The sequence below is a fragment of the Pithys albifrons genome, chromosome 7, assembly GCF_047495875.1.
Source record: "Pithys albifrons albifrons isolate INPA30051 chromosome 7, PitAlb_v1, whole genome shotgun sequence".
NCBI lineage: Eukaryota > Metazoa > Chordata > Aves > Passeriformes > Thamnophilidae > Pithys > Pithys albifrons.
The window spans coordinates 6901563-6923924 of NC_092464.1; the positions used below are offsets into that span (position 1 = coordinate 6901563).

Below are 22362 nucleotides of genomic sequence, written 5' to 3' on the forward strand. Positions count from 1 at the left end.
ACTAAGTCTTGACTATTGCAATTTCCTTATAAACACAATTACATCTTTTCAAATAGATATGCCAGAAATTTCTTATTCTAATGTGTTATACTTAGAAGCAATTATTTCAGATGTTCACCTCCATTTCAGTGAGCAGTAGGTCTTTATGTTCACAAAATTAAGTACCCAATACATGCTTGATATCACTTTCTCTGTAGCAAAACTGTTCATTTGCAGGTAAACTTAAGTCATTTAACTAGAAGTGCACTTAATTTGAAGAGATTACTCAAGCAGCTCTTCACTTGTACATTTGTATTATCATTATAATTAGAACTACTTCAAAATAACAAAAAGTTCATTTTTGACCAGAATAAACACAGAAAAAAAAACATCAAGAGCACCTTGAGTGAAGAGAGTGAATGCTTTTGAAAATGTTCTTCAAAATCCCCCCAGCTCTCTCACCAGTGACCACCTTCATTCCAATGCTACTCACAGGGCTGCCGCTACACAGGCTAATATACAACATTATTTTCTGCTGGTTTGTATGTTTTAAGTTGGCCACCAAGAGGACTGAAATATTTCCCTGATTTGTAACAATGCTGAGCACCCTCCAGCTTTCTATAAGTACTTGCTGAGATGCACACATGGAAATGGCTCTGTGCAGATAAAAACTGACATCTATCCTGTTCAGAGAGATACCAGCAACAGAGAGAGAATGAACTGAGTGACCCAGTCCTGGAAGCAGAGAAAGCAGCCTGTGATGTGCTGGAACAAAACACCCAGGAGCCTTCCTTCAGCACATGGATACCTCTAGGATACAAAGCCCTCTACCAACAAAGGCTATGTTTGAAATGTAACTAAAGTGATACCAACCTGCTGAAAACAAGACATAAGAACACCCTGAAGAAAGTTGCTAAATGATGCAGTACATTGACTAGATAGGCAAGCACACAAACTTTGGCTACCAACTTTAGGCTAGCAAAATTGAAGGTATTTACAAGTCAATTCATTTGTTGTCCAAAATAGTTTGTTCTTTGATACTACTTCTATAATAGATATACATTGGTTAGTCCTGTTCCCTTTGGTAGTACTGCTGCTTTGGAAAAAGAAAGAACCCAAAATTACGTGTTTGTGCACACTAAACACTTTCTAGTGGGATTTTTCAGACAGAGCATTCACAGAACCACAGAATGCATAAGGTTGGAAGGAACCACTAGAGGCCATCCAGTCCAGTCCCCCGGTCAAGCATGTTACTCAAGATTGTGTCCAGACAGATTTTGAATATCTCCAGTGAGGGAGACTCTACAGCCTCTCTGGGCAACCTGTTCCAGTGCTCAGTCACCTTCACATTAAACAAACTGAGGTGGAACTTCCTGTACATCACCTTCTGCCTGTTGCAGAAGAGCCTGGCTCCATCCTAAGACACTCTCCATCCCTTTAGATACTTGTACACATTGATGAGGTCCCCTCTCAGGTCGTCTCTTAAGGCTGAACAGGACCAAATCCCTCAACCTTTCCTCATGATAGAGCTGCCCCGGTCCCTCAATCATCTTTGTAACCTCCATAGGACCCACTCCAGGAGCTCCATGTTTTTCCTTGTACTGGGCGGCCCAGAACTGGGCACAACATTCCAGGGCTAAATAGAGGGGCAGGATTACCCCCTCAGCCTGCTGGCAATGCTCTGGCAGCTTACCCAAATTCCTATGTAGCCATTCCTTTCACTTGTTAGTTCAAAAGTGGAAATAGAAAACCCCCCAGATATGTATTTGAGAAAGATGCAGCCAATTTCTACAAGTGGGAGCTAACTGAACTTTCATCCACCAGAACTTCTGAAAACGTATCATAAATATGCATTTCAGAAGACTCCACTTAGACAGGCACAATCAGAGGTGCAACACCGAGAGCTAAGCCACACTTTAGGAACATTTCAGATAAAGATTTATGAGTGTAGTTATCTGCAATAGAGGTATCCTCTAAAGAGCTAATTCACTTTGAGACACTATGAAAAATAAAACCATCAAAAATCCACCCTTTTCTTGTATGTATATACATACTTCTATTTTTAATTTCAAATTGCCAGCTTTCTTGACATTTCTTATTAAGCTTCAGATATTGTCAAAAGGAGTACAAATACTTTAAAACCAACAGAAGTGGTAGAGAAGTGGCCATTTTTAGACTCACTTTCTACTTGAATAGTAATTGATGTACAATGCTCAGCAGGTACTCCTGAGTTTAGTTTTACTTGGTCTGATGCTGTACAATCACTCTAACTGCAGTCAGAAAAAGACAACTTCAGATTCAACCAAACTTTCTTTGTGTTCTTTCATCCATTCTTTAGATATTTCCAGCTAGGAAAGTTACAGCACTGACAAGTTGAAGGTCACTGCAAGACACTGTCAAGTCCAGCCATTTGAACATCAAAGAGAAAAATTATATCACTGTCCAGAAGCTGGGATCGGGAATTTCATGTCATCTACCATGTCATTAAGGGACTTAATTCTGCAGACACCCTAATCTCACTCTTCCACACATTTGATTTCTCTTCTTCGGGTCAGTCCTGACACTGATCCCAAATTCCAGACTACAAGTGCAAAGCTAACACATTTCTGTTCTTACCTCAGAGAGAGAACTTGAGAAGTACACACTGCAGTTGAAGCTTATTTTTCATGAACTCCCATCCTTTGCTACCCTTTACACATGGACTGAACTGACATTGTGAAAGCCTTGGGGCTGAGACCTGTCATTTTACATGCACCATGCACACCTTTGCTGGTGCATAAATTAGACACCATGTACAGGTTAAGTAACATAACAGTTTGAAGAATACCCTTCATGAGTGTTCTTGAAAACCACAGGCCAGAAATAAGAAAAAAAGTTTCCCACATTAATTCTCCATGTCTGAAGAGAATTAAAGTTATACAGGTAGAAAGCAAACTCACCCTTGTCCACAGTTCCAGGAACTTTTATTTCCGTTTTGCTTAAACAAGAAATGTAGGAGATGTTTGGTAATTTTTTTCTTGAGATAATTTGAGTAAGCTCTGAGTAACTTTCCTCTGGAAGCAAAGGTTTAGGTATTTTAAATTGTTTTTAAAATTTAGGCAATAATCTCTTTTAAAGTAAGGCAAAATTGCCTTCTCTAATTTCATGCAACAAACAAAACCAGCTAAAATTTGCTGTATGTGCAGGCAAATAGATTAGGTAGGGAAAGAATGACTTGTCTAGTAGAACCCGTTAACACTGAAATCCTCAAGGGTGGATTGATGCCAGTGAAAGCATTGAGACACAGTGCTCAAAAGTGATGCATAACCTGAGATATGTAAAAGAACCTCAATAACCTTAAACCAGAGAAAAGGAAAGATAGCTGGAGGGAGTAGGGAATTTGAGAGAGCTGATTAGAGTTCACTAACAGGCCTGTCACATTTGAACAACAAAAATGAAAATACAGAAAGACACAGAAAGAAAGAGATAAAGTAACAAATACAAAGCATTTCACTAAGTGTCAGCTAAGGTAAATCTAATATTTTACAAGCGGAATGGTCACGAAAACAAGGCAACATCTACAGTGATACCAACAGCTGTTGTGGGTATAAATGATTAATTCACAGCAATGTGTATATAGCTGTGAGTCAGATGAACTTTCTAGCAATGGCATTTCTTATAGATTCCCATGTGTCCAAGATGGAATGGACCACTCATCTTTTGAACTCACCCTTCTATTACATAACAGATCTCTTTAGACTATAGTACCTGGTTTGGGGCAAAAAAAAATAAATCTTGCTCTTAAAACATCCAGTGCTAAAGAATTCACTGCACCACTGTCAATTGCTGCACTGTTTGATTTCAGTTTCTGTTAAAAATCTGCACCTTTCTTGTCATTTGAGGCTCGCCTGCTTTCAGCTTCCAGTTATTGAACCATAATGTTTCTGTCTGCAAGGCTCAAGAGTCCTATACTATCAAGTCTCCTTTCCCCAAGAAGGTACTTATAGACTGCAGTCATGTCATTCCCTTGCTAATCTAATTGGATTTAAAACTGTAGATCACTCTCAAAAAACAAGCAATAAAAGGAGATTTAGTAGATAGTCCAACTGATCTCTAAGTACCCAGCTTCCAGAGATCCACAAAGCTCTAACAAAACTACCAAACTGACAGCTTGGCTCTCATTCTGAATACTACTTCAATAGTACATCCACTGACACAGTCAAACAATTTCTCCCAACATCAGGGCACAGGAATTGAACCATTTACATACTTGGTCTTTTGCTGACCAAACATTAAAAGCAATTGTTCAAACAATGACAACGTTTTATCACTGTGTCAGAAAAGAAAGACAGATAGTACCCTTTCCAATCTTTTTATTAACTCTTCAGATTTTCTGTCTTCATTGCGTTTCCTGTATATGTATGACAACAATAAAACAAAATAAAAATGAGACAATAGTCACTGCATGAAAAACTCTAGAGCACGTAAGCAGCTTCCTTATAGCACATGAAGTCATTTCCTTCAGAGACATTTTATCTAATCCTTTCAATTATTAGTTAAACTAATACTTTACTCTCCTGAGCCAAGTAATAATAAAAAGGCCTTTTTTGTAAAATACTTGGTTGAGAAATTGGTAATAAGTTAAACAACCTTTTTCTCCAGATCACTGGCTTAAAACCAAGCCTTGCTTGTTTGTGCCTAGAAGGCTCAGCTACGTGATAAACGTCTGATGCTCTGTGGAAAATAAGAGGGGATATAGTCAAGTTCTTGGCAAGGTATTGCCAGTCTCACACTGGCACTCTTATCAGCCAGAAGTTTCATCAGAAAATACAAATATCCTCTGCAGCAGAATGACTGGCTTATCTGGGAGGAAGATCCTGCCACTGATGCATTTCGAAGCATTTCTTGAGCCAACACTCCTCCCTCAAAAATATAGGTTCAAAATCCAATGGCAAGGCATATCTGTGGTCTATTTGTACTGCACACCAAGCAGCACACTGTCTATTTACACACATTCCAATCTGACTGCTACCACTATTCACTATTGTTTCAAACAAAAAACTTCAACCTCCCATCAAGGGCACTGTCCTCTAATTATTTTTAAGCTGTTTCACTTGCTTGCTGAAGCAAAAGGCCCCTAACAAAGCCGTCACCCTCGTGCTGCTGAAACACCATCAGCACTCTTGGCAGTAAACAGCAAGAGACAAGCACGAAGCCAACACAACATTTTAGTATTGATTTCTCTAAGAAATTTAAATCCCGCAGGGCATAAACATCAATTTAATCTGTATGCAACTACAAAATGGCCTCACTCCCAGTGTTCCTCATTTCAGCCAAAACACTGCTACAACTGGAGTAGAAACAAGCTTAACAGTGAAGGCAAAAACAACTGACAGAACAAGTGTCCCCATGTTCCCTATAATTCCTAAGAGTTTTGGAGACTACAATAATAAAAAAGCCATTCAGTCAAAGACAACCACCAAAAGAAAAGCCTGTCTCATAGCCTGACACAAAGGCACCCCTGGAGCATCCTGAGGACCAGTGGCATCCAGCCTTGCCAAACCAGAGAGCCACTTCAACCTCCAGTCTACCCACACTTTGCTGTGAAGTGACAGTCTCATGTCTCACCTTCAAGTTTCTGTGCCTCCACATAACAACATGAAGGATGAAAGAACTGCTCCATATTGTTCTAATTGATATTTTGGAACAGGCTACCCAGGGAAGTGATGGAGTCACCATCCCTGGAAGTATTCAAAAAACAAGCAGGCATGGCACTTTGCAACATCTTTAGTGGGCATGGGGTCATATGTCAGACTTGGTGATCTTGCAGGTCTTTTTCAACCTTAGTGATTCTATGACTCTATTTTCTGAATTCCTCTCACACCATCAGACTGCCTTTCCTGTGGACAAAGAGCCATACATTACTGCTACCTTCAGCCTGCTCAAAATACCATTGGAAGAAAAACACCACCTGAAGAAAAAAAAAGAAATTTGCCAGCTTGGCATTTGCCCTCATGTAATCTTAGACTGAATTCTTCAGAAATACAAGTCCTTCCTCTAATCACTGACATTCCCTATTTTTTTCCAAGCACTGCAGGATTGCCGTTTTGTTTAATAATTCACCTCATTGAAAAAAATTGGCTCATTCTTACACCAGTGCAAAGCCAAGGCATGTCTGTGTCACCTCAGCAAGTACTTAAGCCCCAAGTACAGGCAGTAGAATTCAGGGCACCAACATTACTTGCAAGTGATGGATTTATGCATGTAAGAAACTATAAATTACACAATGATCACAGACGCAGGGTTTTATGGGCAAAGCCTGCACTTGTAAAACGTGGCACCTTCTATCCATCTGCCCCTGCTGACAACAGCTACGTGGCAGAATCAGATTCCTAAAGGAATAAATGTGACAGGACACTGGGCAACAGGAATACTATGAATCCACTAACAAGCACAACAACAAGAAGGCAGAAAGCCCTGTCCAAAGTTAACAGCTTCAGCATAGACCCTACCCCAGATAATCAGCCTTCCTGCAAGGTAGGATTTCTTAATTTCTGCTGCAGTCCTCCCAAAATTTATTTAACACAACTTCAGCACATACCTGACCCAGTATATGTTGACTTAGGGCTAAGATTACCATTGACATGAAGGTTTCTACACTGTAGACCAGCACAACAACAGAACCCCTACCTGTGTGCTGTTTTCCTTCAGCGTACATAACATACAGCATGGCAATATTTACTTTGGGGTAGATTTTGCTCCCAAAAATAAACAGTTTTGTGGATCTTCACCAGGACAGCTTCAATAGGTCCAAGCAAGGACCATGGCAACGCTCTCTAGTCAGTCAGTTTTAGGATGCACTTTAGGATTGCTTGGTCAGGAATAGAAGTAACTCTGAAGGGATCATCAAGATTACTGAAGTATATACTGGCAGATCAGCCTGTACCACTGGCAGCTTCATGGCTCCTGTGATCACCTGTGTCACTGAGCTGCAGACACCATCATTTCTGTACAAAGTTACCATAGTTTTGACTTCAGAGAGTCCCCAAACTATGCAGCAAGCATGGCTGTATGTCCAGCCTCTGAACTCCAGTTGTGGGTTCAGCTTTCAAAGGGGGATGGCTGCAAGAGTAAAAGGAAGTAACAAAACAGAAGGTGTTTGTGATACCATCAAAATTCAGGAAAATAAAGGCAGAACAGCAAACCCTCACCTTATCTACATGAATCTCTGAATGGGAGGATGTAAACAACAGGGACAGACCAAACTCCACTTGTTTGTTTCTAGAGTCAACACTCAGTCCGCCCCTTAAGCACATAAGCAAAACAGGATACAGGGTGTTACTGAATGATTTCCCCTGAAATCTGATTGAGAAAGATTAGAGCAATTAGAACAGAGCGACACACACTTTTAAAAGCCTTAAATCACAATTAATGTAAGGTTTAACCTTTCTCCTAAGGATCATCTGGTGACTCTGTGCCATTTTCAAAACAAGGCTGACACACACACATCCCAGCCTCAAAGACAAAATTCATGAGACAGAATATCCTGCCCTCTACTGGCACTGGAGTCGCACTGAGACCTAAGCACAGGCCTGCAGGCAGCACAACTAGCACCTGAAGAGCTGTTTTAAAGGGTATTTTAAACTATTATTTGTAATTTACATAAGATCTATAATGTTCCAGACACATCCAACTGGGACCAAAACCTCACACTGAAAGGCTCTTTCAGCATCATTGCACTTCTTCCCACAGCACTGGTGAGACTGAGGATTCAAAATACTGCTCCTAGCAAGATAATACATTCATTAACTGGAAACAAATTCTAAGGGATTATCTAATGTTTGTCATGTTCACAGTGCATAACCAAGAACTCTACATGTTAGATTTTTATTTATTTATTTTTGAAAAAATTCCCCTTCACGTACACTGCTGCTTCTCTGATTACAGGCATCCAAACTGCATTTGGCCCAAGAACAGAGAGGTAGGTCCTTGGCTGCCAAATCATTTTCAGCACCCTGGTGCCAGAGCTGGGGAAATTTTAGCCGGGTTTCTGACTCATATGCACCACACAAACCTCAAGGTACCACAGCAAGGCATTTGCTGTGACTGACCATGTCACGCACATTTCTGCTGCAGATCAATTTAATAGGTGTCATCATGTAACTTTACAGCTCTTATGAGAGGTTATTACTGTATTCTCACAGTGGTGTAAACAAGAGTAACAACAAAAAAAGCACCAAGATTTACACTGCTGAGATTATAATTCTGAATGTAAATCAGCTTGATTCCTGGAAATATCAAAGTAAATTCCCCATGTAGACAAGGCCTAAAAGGAATTGAATAAACACAAGAGTTCTGACTGTATATTTCATCCAAAAATAAATCAGCTTTTAAATCACATTAAAAGGTAAAAAGACCTGCCTGGAAAACAGCAGTTATTAAACAAGAGAAAGTCTGGCAATGCCAGAGTAATTCCCACAATGCTCATCCATACCTGAAACACATTCAGAACACACCCTGTTTTCAGAGCTGTCACACAACAAATGCAGATGTGAGCCTGCCATCACCACACAAATAACAGAGTATGACATTTAAATAATACCACCAAGGAGAAGTGGGAGATGCACACAGCCTACACTATGTACAGCAGTTCTTTTTTAAAGCAACTCATCTGTTAAGTTACCAAATAGCTAAAACACCCCAGGGATGCAACAAAATAAAAGCATACAATATTCCAAAGAATCTACAGGAATACAATACAATCACAACCATCTCCTTTGTACTGTAGGCATCTACAGCATATTTTTAAAAAAATATATTAATGAAGAGTGCTCAAAGCTTATTAAGCCACATCCTAAAACTACTTACATTTTAGGCTTTCCTACTCAGCCTAAATGTAGTTACAGAAAATTTCTCCCCATTTGTCTCTGTGTCAGAGTTGTCTGATATCTTAAATAGTTTTTCTTGCACTCTGGTGCTTGTCTAACCCTTGACATTTACAGAGTGCAAAGGAGTCTTCTTCAGCCATGAGCTTTCTAGGCTATATAAGCCAAGCTTTTGGTGCAGCAGAATCTAAGAATGAAGGATAAACAATCTATTGGAAACTCTGCCTGTCTACATAAATAACCTCCCCAAATAAATACAGTTTCAACTATATAAGAAAATATATAACAGTAAAACCTTTAAAGCATAAATTTATGAGGTGGTGTTGTCAAGCCCTGTGATTTGTTCCAGTATCTCTATATTTTCTCAACTTTCAGCTCTTGGAGTTCTCTCTTAAAAACAATAAAAAAATTCTATCCTTCATGATTATTGATAAAAGCCTGGAGGTAGGAGTCAAGCAATGGCTTGTGAAGGAGGAGGCCAGGATGTAAATAAAAATAATATGATTTTAAAAAATAAAACATTGATTAAAAACCCTGCAGATGAGTTCATTCAGTATTTTTAAGATGCCGCTGGCTGATACGCTGACAGAAAACACCAATAAAACATCTTACAGACTTGGCTGTATTGGTTTTGCAGAATTGTAATGATCTGATCCCACTTCTATAGGTAAAATACTGGATGATTCTGTTGTTCCAATCTGCTAAAAGCCATCCATATCATAAATTCTAGGAAGCAGGATCTACTGCTTTCTAAATCACAAGACAGAGTAAGGGCTTCTGCTTCATTAACAGAACACTGAGGTAATGAGGTAAGTGACTGGCTTATGGCAGATCCAGGAACTGGACATGGATTTCAGATTTTCTGAGTTACAGTTCCGTGTTTTAGGCAGAAGGCTGGTCTTTTTTCACTTAATAAACTATTGAAACCCAAAATCTTATTTAAAGATTGCCAGTGCAGTTCAGAAACAATGAGACAGTAAAAATACTTGAAAAAGAAGTTCTATTAAAGTTAAAACACTGGTTCTTCTAAAGTTAATGTGAAAACTTGCACTCAACACCCCATCAATAACTTTTCCAAGAGACCAATTGAGAATTCATACCAGTTTCTGTACCCATCACGCAGGACAAGAATCACAACACTGACACAACTGCTGGGACTCCCACCTCTGTGTTTGGCCTCTGGTGCCATTAGTTCTGCAGCTGCTCATCATACTTACAGACTTTATATCCCAGCTTTTCAGCATGAATCCTCTTGGCCATGAACTGCCCTTCAATCAGTGCTCGTATTTCCACTTCCTTTGGAAAGCCTGAAACCTGTATCACAGCAAGAAGGCATCAAGTGAACACCTTACCCAGCAACCAACACCAGGCTGGAGTGGTTAAAAACACAAAACAGATTTCAAATTGATTATCCTTGTCCTCACCCTGAAGTCTGCTTCCATCTAAACCCAGTTCTTCACTCATACACACAAGATGAACCTAAAGACTCAACAGAGAACCCAACCTATAACCTTGGTGCTGTTGGCAAATCCATCAAACTTAAAATCAATGCACAACGGGAAGAGGTTCTACAGCAAGTTGTAAACTCTTCTCTGTGCATTTCCCAGCACCAAGGGCTGCTTAAGAATCAGTATCTCAAAAATATGAAATTAAACAAGTAGATAAAATACAGTTGTATTAAGCAATGTCACAAAAGATTAAATCTATTTCTCTCTGCACTAAAGTGAAATCATGTAATCTTTTCATTAATTTAGTTTCTATTTATCTTTTTTCTGTTCTTTCATCAACTAGAATATGAGAAAGACAACAGAAACAGGAAAATATTGAACTACAAACAAAAACAAGGAATATTTCACAAGAAGTTGAGTTTTTCCATGCACTACAGTAAGTGTCCTCATCTGTGCAATAGAGAGAACTCGTTAAGCATCCATTTAATGGCAAACACTTAAGGGACTAGTGCTACACTGCAAAAACAAGATTGTATCAATCTCTGGTCACCTACATGATGTCTAATTGACTGGGAGTCATGATTGATCAGAGACCTCTCTTAAGCTTCAGTACCACCCAGAAAGCCAGACATTTAAGCAACATCCATTCCCCAAATGGAAAGAAAAAGGAAAAAGATACTAAGAACTTTCCATAACTTAATTTCTATTTAATTCCCCTTGGACTTGAGCCTATGTAGCTTTTAGGTTACTCCAAGACATGCACAACAGCAAAATGAGGTCTTTCATTTATATACATATTGAGAGCAAGATGAAAGAGAAAATATTATAGCCTAAAGTTTCAACACATCCTTATCTGTGTGTCTGAAACTTAGAAGACAAGGACTAGGTCATGTACATGTACTAAGCTCTCAATAAGCTTAAAGTTAATCCCATTTCAAAGACAGTGTTGGTTGCAGTAAATCCATGTTTTCCAGAAAAGAAAGTATTTCACCCAAAAAATGCCATATAAGTTCTAGTTCAGACATTGCACTGTAGATACTCTTAAGCCACAGACCAAATACTTCCTTATGAAAATCATCCCAGGGACTTGCATCAATAAATGAGACTGGCAAACAAGTATCCCAGACAGAAGGAAAAAAGAAAATAGGAAAGATTTGTAGCCTTGACAGCACTCCAAGGTTTGAGACACTAACTAGATTATTACTACCTTTTGGTTGTCTCTGTTGAATCTGTGAATCCCAACTGCTTCAGGAGTAATTTCCATCACATCAAAGTAGAAACCTGCACCAAGGAACATTAAAGAGTGTCATGTTTGCACCCAGCCCAAAGTTGGAATCCTGTTTCTGCACACAGGTAAAGTGATAGTGAATGTTTATCACATATCAGGACACTTGAGTTACCATACAGACTGTTTCTTTACTAAATACAGTCCATACACTTGTCAAATTTAACTTCTTAACAATGCTCTGAGGCACATGGTATAATTCTTGGGGGTCTCCTGTGGAAAGCCAGGAGTTGGACTTCAGTGATCCCTGTGGGTCCCTTCCAAATCATGATACTCTATGATTCTTTTAAGTTACAAATTGGGGATCTTAAGCATGTCTGGCCCTAGGCATCCAAACAATGGAATAAACCACAAGCCTACAAAAGAGGACACATCCACCAGAACATACATGCATGCAAGTAACACAGATAATATATAACACACACTAGAAGTAGTTTGGGTAGGTCATATGCAAGGGTGAAAGAAGGAAAAAAACCCACAGAAAAAAATGGCAAGTTAATAAGAAGAGTATAGGAATATTGGAACACCTCATAGTCTGCATTAGATTTCATGAGCTTATTATAGAACATCAGATATTTTAAGTCATGAAGCAGAACTTGTCTCTGAATAGTTTTGATGAGATCTGAAGAAATGAAGTAATGCTTCATAGACAGACAGACAAAAACTGTGAAAAAGATTTCCTCTATGTTGACAGCAACAAGGGTTGGTAAGAAAATATACTCAAGAAAGGAGACTCCCAAAAAATGAGGACAGAAACTGAACAGAATAGCTAAGAAACTAAGACAGTTTCTGAGGTTCAGACCTTGGAACAAAAACTAGGCTGTCCTACAAGACCTCTGACTATGAGGCAAAAAAAAGAAACCACCAAAAATAATACTGTGCTTTAGCATATATAATCTTTTTAGGCAAACATTCTGAAAACTTGTCAGTAAGCAACACTGTGTGTTAGAGATCTGCAGACCCTGTCAAGGGATGTATATCCCAAATTTCATTTCTGACCTCCAAACCTCTGCAGAGGAATCTCCTCACACAATAGGGAGTGCAGGGAACAAGGGACAAAAGGGTGGGTGTCTTACACCTTTGCTTTGCTTTGCCCAGGCACTCAAACTATGGAGATTACTGCATTTTTACATGTAAACCTAGAGGTTATTCTGGCATACAGCTTATTGGGGATGACTTCCACAGAACATCAATTTTATAGAGGATTGAGATAGCCAAATTAATATAATATAACACAAATTTTACAACTTTAAGGCACTGTCTTGGTATCCTTGATATGAGGAACAATATTTTCATCAACTTGCAATTTTTTAATACTGTCTAAAGTGGCTGACTTTGGGGTTTTAGAGTAATTTCTTCCATTTTCTAAAACACCTCCATCGATTTGTCTTCTAGTGAAAAGAGCTTCTTGGACATTTTAAAATCCTACAGAGATTGGATTTGACAGACAACATAACAGAGCTTCTAAAAATGAAAAATCTAATCTCACTGTGTCAAGAGGCTGTACCTTAAATTCACTTTCCTGAGGAGTGAAGTCTTCTACAGCTTAAACATCTACATTTAAAATCTTTACTACCCACAATTTTGACATTAATTTAACTCATATAAATTCACAGCTAGGAGGATGGCAATGATTTCAAATCCTGCTCTGCAATGGTTAAATTTTGATCTTGATTATACATATGCATATTGTAGAGCTATAGACTTGCAAAATGTTGAACTGTAGAAAAGAAAACAACATAAAATTTCCAATGCAGGAATTTATTAGTATTTTTTAAATACTTCCATCATCATAATTGTTTCAATTCATTCATTTACCATAACACGAGATAAAACAAGGATAAAATTACTGTGACATACATTGGGGGAAAATGCAAGAAATCTGGGTATCCCTTGACATTACTGCTTTGTCAACATGCATGAACAAGATTCTAGCGGTATGACTGAGAAAGAAATAATATGGAGCTACTTAATTCACTTAGTTTGAGTCTTCATTAAAAAAATTTTAATTAAAGCCTTATTCAGAAATTACTAGTTGTAAACATTCTGCTGCTAAAATGCTACTAACACCCTTCCAATGGCCAAAAGAACTCCATAAATAGAGTTTTCTTATTTAGTGAATATTGAAGGAAAACACTATCATGACACTTAGGCTGTCAACATACACATTAGGAATTTCCCTTGCTCTAGTTAACTTAATTCTTGGCCTTTATCATGACCCAAGTAAAACATAGGTACAACACCCACTCAAGCCTGTGTCTAAGCAAACCCTCAAACTCCCAGCCCTGCTAAGGCTCATACCCAAGTTTCCATTGTTTCCAGCAACAGTTGATGATAAGGCTTTGGAAAATTCATCCCAGGAGCCTGAAGCACAGTCATTTCTGATCCTCTCTCTCATCAGAGAACCATTCTTAAAACTGAAACACACAAACATATCATATGCATTTTCTAAAACATTTGGCTCCAGATTTTGAAAGCATTTTGTTCATTTACTCAATATAGGTGTTTAGATTACCAGCTGAATAAAGCTAGACAAGTTAAAAGATCCAATCACTTCATTATTGAAAGAGATAGAGAGGGAGAAAATGAGATAAGAGAGAAAGCAAATGTGCTGAGGAACTAAGTGTAGAGATGGTGGTATATGTGTCTCCACTGAGCGAACTTGGATCCAAGTCTGGTAGGGCACATTAAACCCAGCCTAGCTCTGAACACCTGAGGCATCTCCTCAGAGAAGTACTCGCTCAAAAGCTCACTCTGAGATGGCTCTAGAAGGAGGAGAAAGGGCTTCTCTATATTGCATTTATTATTTCAGGACTATGGTACCAGCATGGAACCAGCTTGGGTCCAACAAGACTTACGACGTCTAGATCTGTGCCAGGACCTGGCAAAGGAAAGGCACAACAGCTGCATCTGCAGCCTGTGGTCCAGAGCCACGAAAAAAATGCAGTAAAGTAAGCATCTCTTCAGTGTTTATGGTCTTTGCACCCTTTATATAGTCACTTTTTGTGAGCATCACACTCCTGCAAAATACTGCAGCATTGGACTCATACTCAAGGGAAAGCAGTTTGAATACTCTCCAACACAGAGTTATCAGAGCAACTCAGCAGGAGAGGCACAGAAATACCCAAAATGAGGGCAAGGAAATCATTGAATTTGCTTAGAGCACCAGCTGAAGTTACTTGAGTTTTCTATATAAATACTACGCCTGGTAGCTCAGGCACTCTTCTTCTACTAAGGGTCCTCTATTATCTCTAATATTCTGGAAATAAAGAGGCATTGGTGCAAAAGGGGCAGTGTCAGGCCAGAAATGAGTAGGCAGGAGAACAGAAGCCAATAACTCAGTACTTCCAAGGCCTCCACTAAACCACATGTTAAGCTGCAGTAAGAGAACAGCAATGTAACAGTTACTCAGAAAAATGCCTCAGTTTATACAGCTCTTTTACACAGAAAAAGTAGGGAACATATTAGGTAAGAGAGAAACTCAAATGTAAATTTAAAAAAAAAATCCAAAAAGCCTCCCGGGAAATCACACCATGAAACTCAGTAACCTGCAATCAACATTGCGCTTTTGAACTCAGCTTTGTGAACACTGTTCCCACTGTCATCTACTACTGTACAGATAAGACCCAACACTACAGCTCAAAGGCAGACTTGAGCTTGGTTGAAGTTTTGAGTTTCAAGCATCTACAATCCAGGGGATTTAGACACAAATTCTATCTGCATATTACTTGCAAATATTTGCCTAAACACTATGACCTGGTTTGGAAGCTTTAATCCAGAATACAGTGACTCAGTGAGGGCAAACAGCTTCAGGCCACCTTTCCACCTACCTGGCTGGCAAGGGGCCAAACAACTCCCAGCTTACAACAGTCTAAACCTACCATAAAGATCATTCTCTCAGCTGGATTTCCTGAGATCTCACTATTTGCCTCATGCACAGCCTTATACATCCCTGAACAGCACTGATTAAACTCCTCTCTGGAAGTGGAATCTTCACCTACTCCATTATGTCCCCTCTAGACCACTAGAAGAGCACAGAAGTTATACAGCCTGGTCAAGCCTCACACATTTCACATCCTATTTCAGAAGATTTTTTATTCCTGTGCATTAAATGTATTACCTGAGATTCATAGTGAGCTGGCTCTATATACACGCAAAAATAATTTCAGCTTTTTATTGCCATGAGAATTTATCCTCCACAACTCTGCAGTTTCAGTTACTCAAATTAAACAATAGGAATGCTATAACATTGATGGAAATGTTTCAGCAGTAGATTGCCATATACCGTAGAGAATACTGAATGTTCTATTCATTATCATTTTGCAAAAGAAATAAAAACACTAACACAGAGAAAGAAGTATATGTTATTGATCCCAGTTGTACAAAAAAATAAATTATATTACCATAAAAGTGCCATATATGTTTGAGAATCAACAGGATTGCAGAGGATATGACCTTCTAAGGCAGGAGTTGGCTCTTGGATCCACAGAAACAATGTGTCACTTGTGCCAAGGCTAATCTGGAGGGGAAAAAAAGTAATTGAAGCGTTATCACAATGTGCATGGAAAGCAATACAGAAATTAAATTAAAACCATTTGTTATTACCACTAATTGTTTTTAAATTACACATTAAGTCAATTGGATTCCTGTTGAAGCTAGCTCTGACTGAGGCTGTCATGCCAGTGAAATACATACTAGATGGAGACTTAGGTTTTAATGTCTGGAGCATTGGTTAAAAATAGTCACAAGAGTTTACTTAAAATCTTTCAGGCGCCTTACAGATTGATAGAAATAAAACAAGCATAAATCCAATAAAGAGAAAATCAACATTAGTAGGTATATTTGACTGGTAACCTACAACCATTTCCATTTCATGTATTTCAAGTATTTGAGGATACAGACAGTTTTCAGGAGTATGTTTTGACTTACTGCAATATCTCCTTCTTGAAGTCTCATCCCTGCCAATGATGCTGAAAGCAAAAGGAATACCAGATAAAAAGGCAGTTCCTTGACTCAAACACAGCCTATTGTATTAGATATTGTAATATATTGCATTCACCATCCCGAAGTACAACATAAATGGCAAATCTGCTCATGACAGCCTTGGTCTACGCACCGTAAAAGATGGGCAAGGGAGTGATTTTTAACAACATCAAAATGCTCAAGACAAAAAACTACAGAACTTCACGGTTATCTAATAGTTTATGTATTTATGTTTAAAATAGAGTGGACCCTTGATTAACAACACACTTTAAAAGAGAAACACTCCCACTGCCATCAGACTACTCACATATTTACTGTCTAAGCTGGATTTGAATCTCTAGAAGAAAAAACTGGACTTTTGGAAAGTGCATTTTACCCAACTCCCAGAATATGAATGTAAAATATAGCATGAGGAAGCCTCCACCATGATTCAAACCTGCATATGATACTGTAATACAGGTATTTTATTTTCACAGTCTTGAGAAACAGAAAAATTTGCTCTACACTGAAACAGTCTCCGGAATTCAAAAGAATGACCCTAAATTAACACCTTCCCTTGTACTGAGTTCTATCAGTCTGAAAAAAGTACAGCTTTAACTCTCTGAGAAACCCAACTTTTAGCTTGAAAAGATACAACAGCATCTTTTAATTCATATTTTCTAAGCTAAAATGTTAGCAGTTCACAGTAAGGATAGTTTCTTAGGAGCAAGCAAACAAAAACTGAAGTTATCAAGAGGTAAATTAATTCATCTCTGATTACTTGGTAAAAGAGACTTAATTTGTCATACACAGCTCATCCAAGATATCTCGATCTCAGAAAAATCAGTGAGGGAAGGGTGCTGGAAAGAGGAATTAATGTTGATAAACCCAATATTCTTTCATTGTATGGGGAGCACCTGAGAATCAGTGAGACTGATTTAGAATTTCAGTACATGCAGAACCATATTCTCTGCATCTTACACAGTTAATCATCTCACCTGGATTATCTCCTGTAAATGCTACTACTTTACAGTCAGGGCTAAACCCGTAACGCTGGCTATAATATGGAGCAATGGTTCCCTAAGGAAAGAAAGAAAGAAAGAGGAAAAAGAGCTCAAAAGAATTGAAATATAATCTTGGAATGTATGACATAACATGTTGTAACACAGAACTGAGAAAAAAACCAAGGAGCTACAATAATAATTTTATGCATTTAAAGCAAAAATTAATATTTTAAAAACTTTTAACCCACTTTTCTTGTTGTTGTTGAGAACCACACAGAAATACCATCAGACTAGATGTTGACATAGGCCAGTAAATAGCAGCATTTTAGCTTTGGGTCTTTCTCCAGTTATTCACATCAAGTAACATAAACACCTCTATCTGTTTTGCACATATACATGAATATTAATACAATGAAATTAGAAATTCAATGCAAACATAAGAGGAAACACAATATTAATATACATCACGGCATCAAATGCTGGAATATGACCCCTATTACTTTAGGGGTCAAGAACTGTATTCTTTTAAGCTATATTTGATAGCCATAGAGAAAATCAGGAGAAGGAAACTATCTGTAAAATACACAAGGACATTTATAAGGATTTCTTATATCTCCCTCTCCATTACAGACTAGCACAGAATTCTGAGGGATCAGGTGATGGGTATCTCTGCTGTTATACATGTGCACCAGCTAAAGCAATAGCTCTTTTTGTGCTGGGTAGTAAGACTAAACTCATTTACTCTAGGAGATGTGAGGCTTGATTTGATTTCACCATTATGCTATGTGAACTGAGGAGCTTTAAATATCCCAAATTATTCACAAAGATTACCTCATTAACTCTACAAATGGTTTAAAACAAGGTCTCTGTCAAGAAATGCAAATGTTGGGTTCTGTTTCTGCAGCAATAAATACCTGGGCATAGTTCTGCAGTGACCAGGTGCTTGTGGGCATGGGAGGAAACCTCAAAAATTGTTATCACTGGAGCATAAACCAAAAATTTTCTCATCACAGACCAGGGCATGCAAGAATCCAAGGAGATTAAAGCTATGATGGATGCCAACTAATGGTTTCCAAAAATGTATCTGCTCTGCAATACACATCCATAGCACACCTGGAAATATTAAATCAAGCAGCTTTGCTCTGAGGATAACTGTGTGTGATTGTGTCTCTGTGCATGCACAAAGAACACACACTCCAAGAAATGCTATTAGCACAACTCGCAGCACAAAGCCCCAGTTGTTGCTTACAACTCTTCTGGAAAGGCACATACCAGGACTGAATGGGATGGTATAGGGCATCCCAGTCTCTCCTCCAATCCAGGTGCACAAGCATCAAGGCAGGACTTTGACCACACCTTTTCCCAAATCTGCAGCAAGTTCATACCAGAACCTACAAGACAGGCCAAAAGAGGAAGAGTATAAGATTAAACAAAGACAGTACTGTATCAGAAAATTTAAGATGAATATTTTACATTCAAAGAGAATGGTTTCAGCTCTTCTAAACATAAAGGATACTAATTGTTCAGTCTGTGGAGAGCTTTCACCCGTAAAAGCAGCAGAAAATGCTCCTCTGATGCACAATGCACTAAACAATTCAGATATTCCCAAATAAAGAGTAAAAAAAAAACATTGGTGTCCCCCATCAACTCCTCCTTAAATCCTCCACCTTAGATAAAGACTTCACTACAATTAACGAAAGATGATGCAGCACCTGTCACTTGAAGGCATATTGTATTCACCTGAGACTTAACAATGAAGAATTCCCCCCAGGTGGAGTGGCTTTACACTACTCCTACCTTTGAGTAGAGTATTCTATAAGCACCAAAATCCAGGCTAACTAATCCTTCTCCATATGAATATTTCCCTCATCAGAGATGACAAAAAAAGGCTTAGAAGTCAAAAACATGCGTGAGGCCAAATTTTCAAACATTTAGCCTCTAACTTTGAGGTTAGTTTGGCAAGTCCAGTTTTGAACACCAAAGTCATGATTTTCAGAAACGCTGAACAGGCCAAGTGAAACCTGCAACACCTGCAAGCAGGCAACCTTGCAACCTAAATAACCGACTTGGTCACCTGTTTCCTCACCAGAACTATCACTACATCTGAGGAAGGCCTGTGCAGTTTTGTTTTGGTTTCTTACTGCTTTTTCCTCACTGTTTTATTGCTGGTTTTAAAGTTAATTGGAGTTATTTAGTGGCTGAATCTACATAACATCCCAAGCACTCCACACCCCTTGCTTACATTTCTAAGATGCCTTAAATTGCATATTTTATTAGACTTAAAAATCTGTATGAGCTGCTGGTTAGCGTGGCTCAGGGACATTGTAGTCTTATTCTAGATTAACAGCATTTTCATTTCAAAGACCATTTAGCCCACAATTTATTTATCTCAGAAACATTCTCAGTTGAGCACAGTGGAAAACCTGAAATTTACTTCCATTCAGTACATCTTTAAGATTTTAAAATCATAAAGATGCTGAAGTTGATGCCATATGCAGTGTCTGTAGAACAAAACTATGTTTGTGATGTTGGTAGAGGAAGAAAAGAATGCAGCCCACATCTGAGCCAGCACATCACAGGGCTCCAGCAGGGCTTACGCTCTGCAGAAGGGCACGTGCCTGCAACACTCTCCACACACACACACTGCTGGTTACACAGGCACAAATGAGCCCACCCTGTCAGCTCCCAGAAGCCTTTTTTACACAGGCTTAATAATGAGTTTAATAATGTTTATAAATGAATTGCATATTTGTGCAGTCCAATTCTAAGCACTACCAACAAGGTCTGGACCTCGTGCTCCACACAGTGTTGTAAACAGAAAGTGTTGCTCTCTCCAGCTGAGACACAGGAATAATCCAAGCTTCTCTCAGTTCTGTCAGATCACTCTAACGAGCTAGATTTAAACCCAGCCATCCCCTCTTTCCAGGGGTAAACTGAGTCCTGCCAAGTTAAACTCAGACCAGAGTCACTGTCTGCACTTCTCAGAGGCAGAACAGTGAGCAGCTGCGTGTTCAATGCTCTCAGGCATAAGAAAGCTTTATATGAGGAAATACACAAGTCTGTGACTTTTCCCAGGCCAAGAACCCCTACACTAAATTAAATTAATCAGTAAGGAACAGAATCTTTAATAGGAATTTTACCAGGGAAAGGTTGGTTGTTGTTTTCCATGAATTTTTTTGAAAAAATCGTTCTTACTCCAGAGCCTGCAAGCCTTGAGAAACATTTAACCAGTATCCTCCACTGCAATTTGGCAAGACGTAAGGGCAGCCTCCAATCTTTCCTGCATAAAACTGGAAAACCACTAACCTTTATAACTGAATGTTTATATTATACCAAAAAACCACTTCAGTTTATTGACTGGTAGATGTAGAGGCACAAAGACTTTAATGGGCCTAAGGAAAGAGAGATGAGCTAATTTGCCTCAACCTCAGAACCTCATTTAAAAGATGTGAAACAACTATTTTAAAAGAACTATTAATCTGTTGGCTTTGATTCATCCTATCCAGCTGTGGGCATGAGAATCTCTAGTCAGTGGAAAATAAAAACCTACACTGAATGCTCCTTTGATTATATGAGAAATGATGCACACCAAGTTCCTCACTTTAGTAACTCTGGTCACAATCTACACCACAAGGTTTAACATATAAAATTCATAATAATCTGAGAAGTAAGGGGAGAAAACAAACAAAAATCAAAGGCAGCCCTTCAGCTTGTCAGTCCAAATGGATACTCCACCAGCAGTGAAGGTCAAAAGCCACGGTCATGGTCTAGTAAGGACTGGGGAAAAGATCAGCGGGATTCTGTATTTCAATGCATAATTCTAGTATAAAATGACCAGGAACACAATCAGGACTTGCTAATATTTATTACATATACAAAAGTGCAAGTGCTTGAACACCTGGGGAGAAGGGGGCGAATACAAACACTTTCATTACAATGGCCAAAGGATGCAGACTAACCAGCATTATCAATCAACAAAGTAAAGATCAATATTTGTATGTTTATAAGCAGGTAAGTGCATTGGTATTACAGCCCTCTTGATTGCCTTTTCAGTGAGCTAAAACCATGAGCAGTGTAACTGCTGCCAACTCACAAGCTACACTAGGAGTAAATTCAGCCCACCACTCTCCTTTTGAAAAGGCTTCAGTCCAACACATCCTTTTTTGATAGAACAACAGAAAACAAGTATGCCAAGCTATGATTTGTCTAAGGCTCTTAGAAAAGCATTTCAAAAGATAAAGCTTCTCAAGATCAAGAGCTGAATTACTGTTCTTTAAGGTGTCTTCTAAAACAAACAATGCCCCAAGTGTTCAAGTTGTTTGGGTCCCAAATGTATCTTACTTTTAACATCTGCACAATATAAATGAAAATCATTCTTTATTCCACTAGAATGTAATTTCATTTTTTTTAAAGTCAGTCACCCGAGGTGCTCAACCATTCACATGGAGTGATTTGAACCTTATGAGATTGGGCCTCTAAGAAGAAAAGGAAAAAAATCCTGAAACTGAATAGCACATTTCCCACAATAACCTGCAAATTTAGAGAGATAAGTTATTGTGCAGAGCAAAATGATTTGACAGGGTTTTTTAAAGATGATATGACCTGAAGTTAAACCTACAGAAATGAAGAATAGGTCTATTATCTGAACATTATTTTGAGAGATGCATTTTAAACTACAATACACAGGTGCAACTTAAAAGATCAAGTGAATTGCAAGAAATTCTAAATGACAGGAAAACGAGTTTTTCAGCTGGATCCAAATAACTACTGCATACACTACACTTATATTTTATTACTGGAATTAGAATTCTCTCAAATAT

The 22362-nt window shown here is 38.5% G+C and overlaps 1 protein-coding gene across 2 annotated transcripts in view; it reads right to left on the reverse strand.

Moving 5' to 3' along the window:
* XYLB (xylulokinase) overlaps positions 1-22362 on the reverse strand; it is an 83682-nt gene that overhangs the window by 47745 nt on the left and 13575 nt on the right. For both annotated transcript variants that reach the window (XM_071560711.1, XM_071560710.1), the window contains exons 9-15: positions 18815-18933; positions 17537-17618; positions 16506-16546; positions 15980-16095; positions 13878-13993; positions 11499-11572; positions 10061-10157 (exon numbers count right to left, since the gene is read on the reverse strand). In XM_071560711.1, the coding sequence (XP_071416812.1) occupies positions 10061-10157; positions 11499-11572; positions 13878-13993; positions 15980-16095; positions 16506-16546; positions 17537-17618; positions 18815-18933 (645 nt within the window). The remainder of the gene's footprint in view (positions 1-10060; positions 10158-11498; positions 11573-13877; positions 13994-15979; positions 16096-16505; positions 16547-17536; positions 17619-18814; positions 18934-22362) is intronic.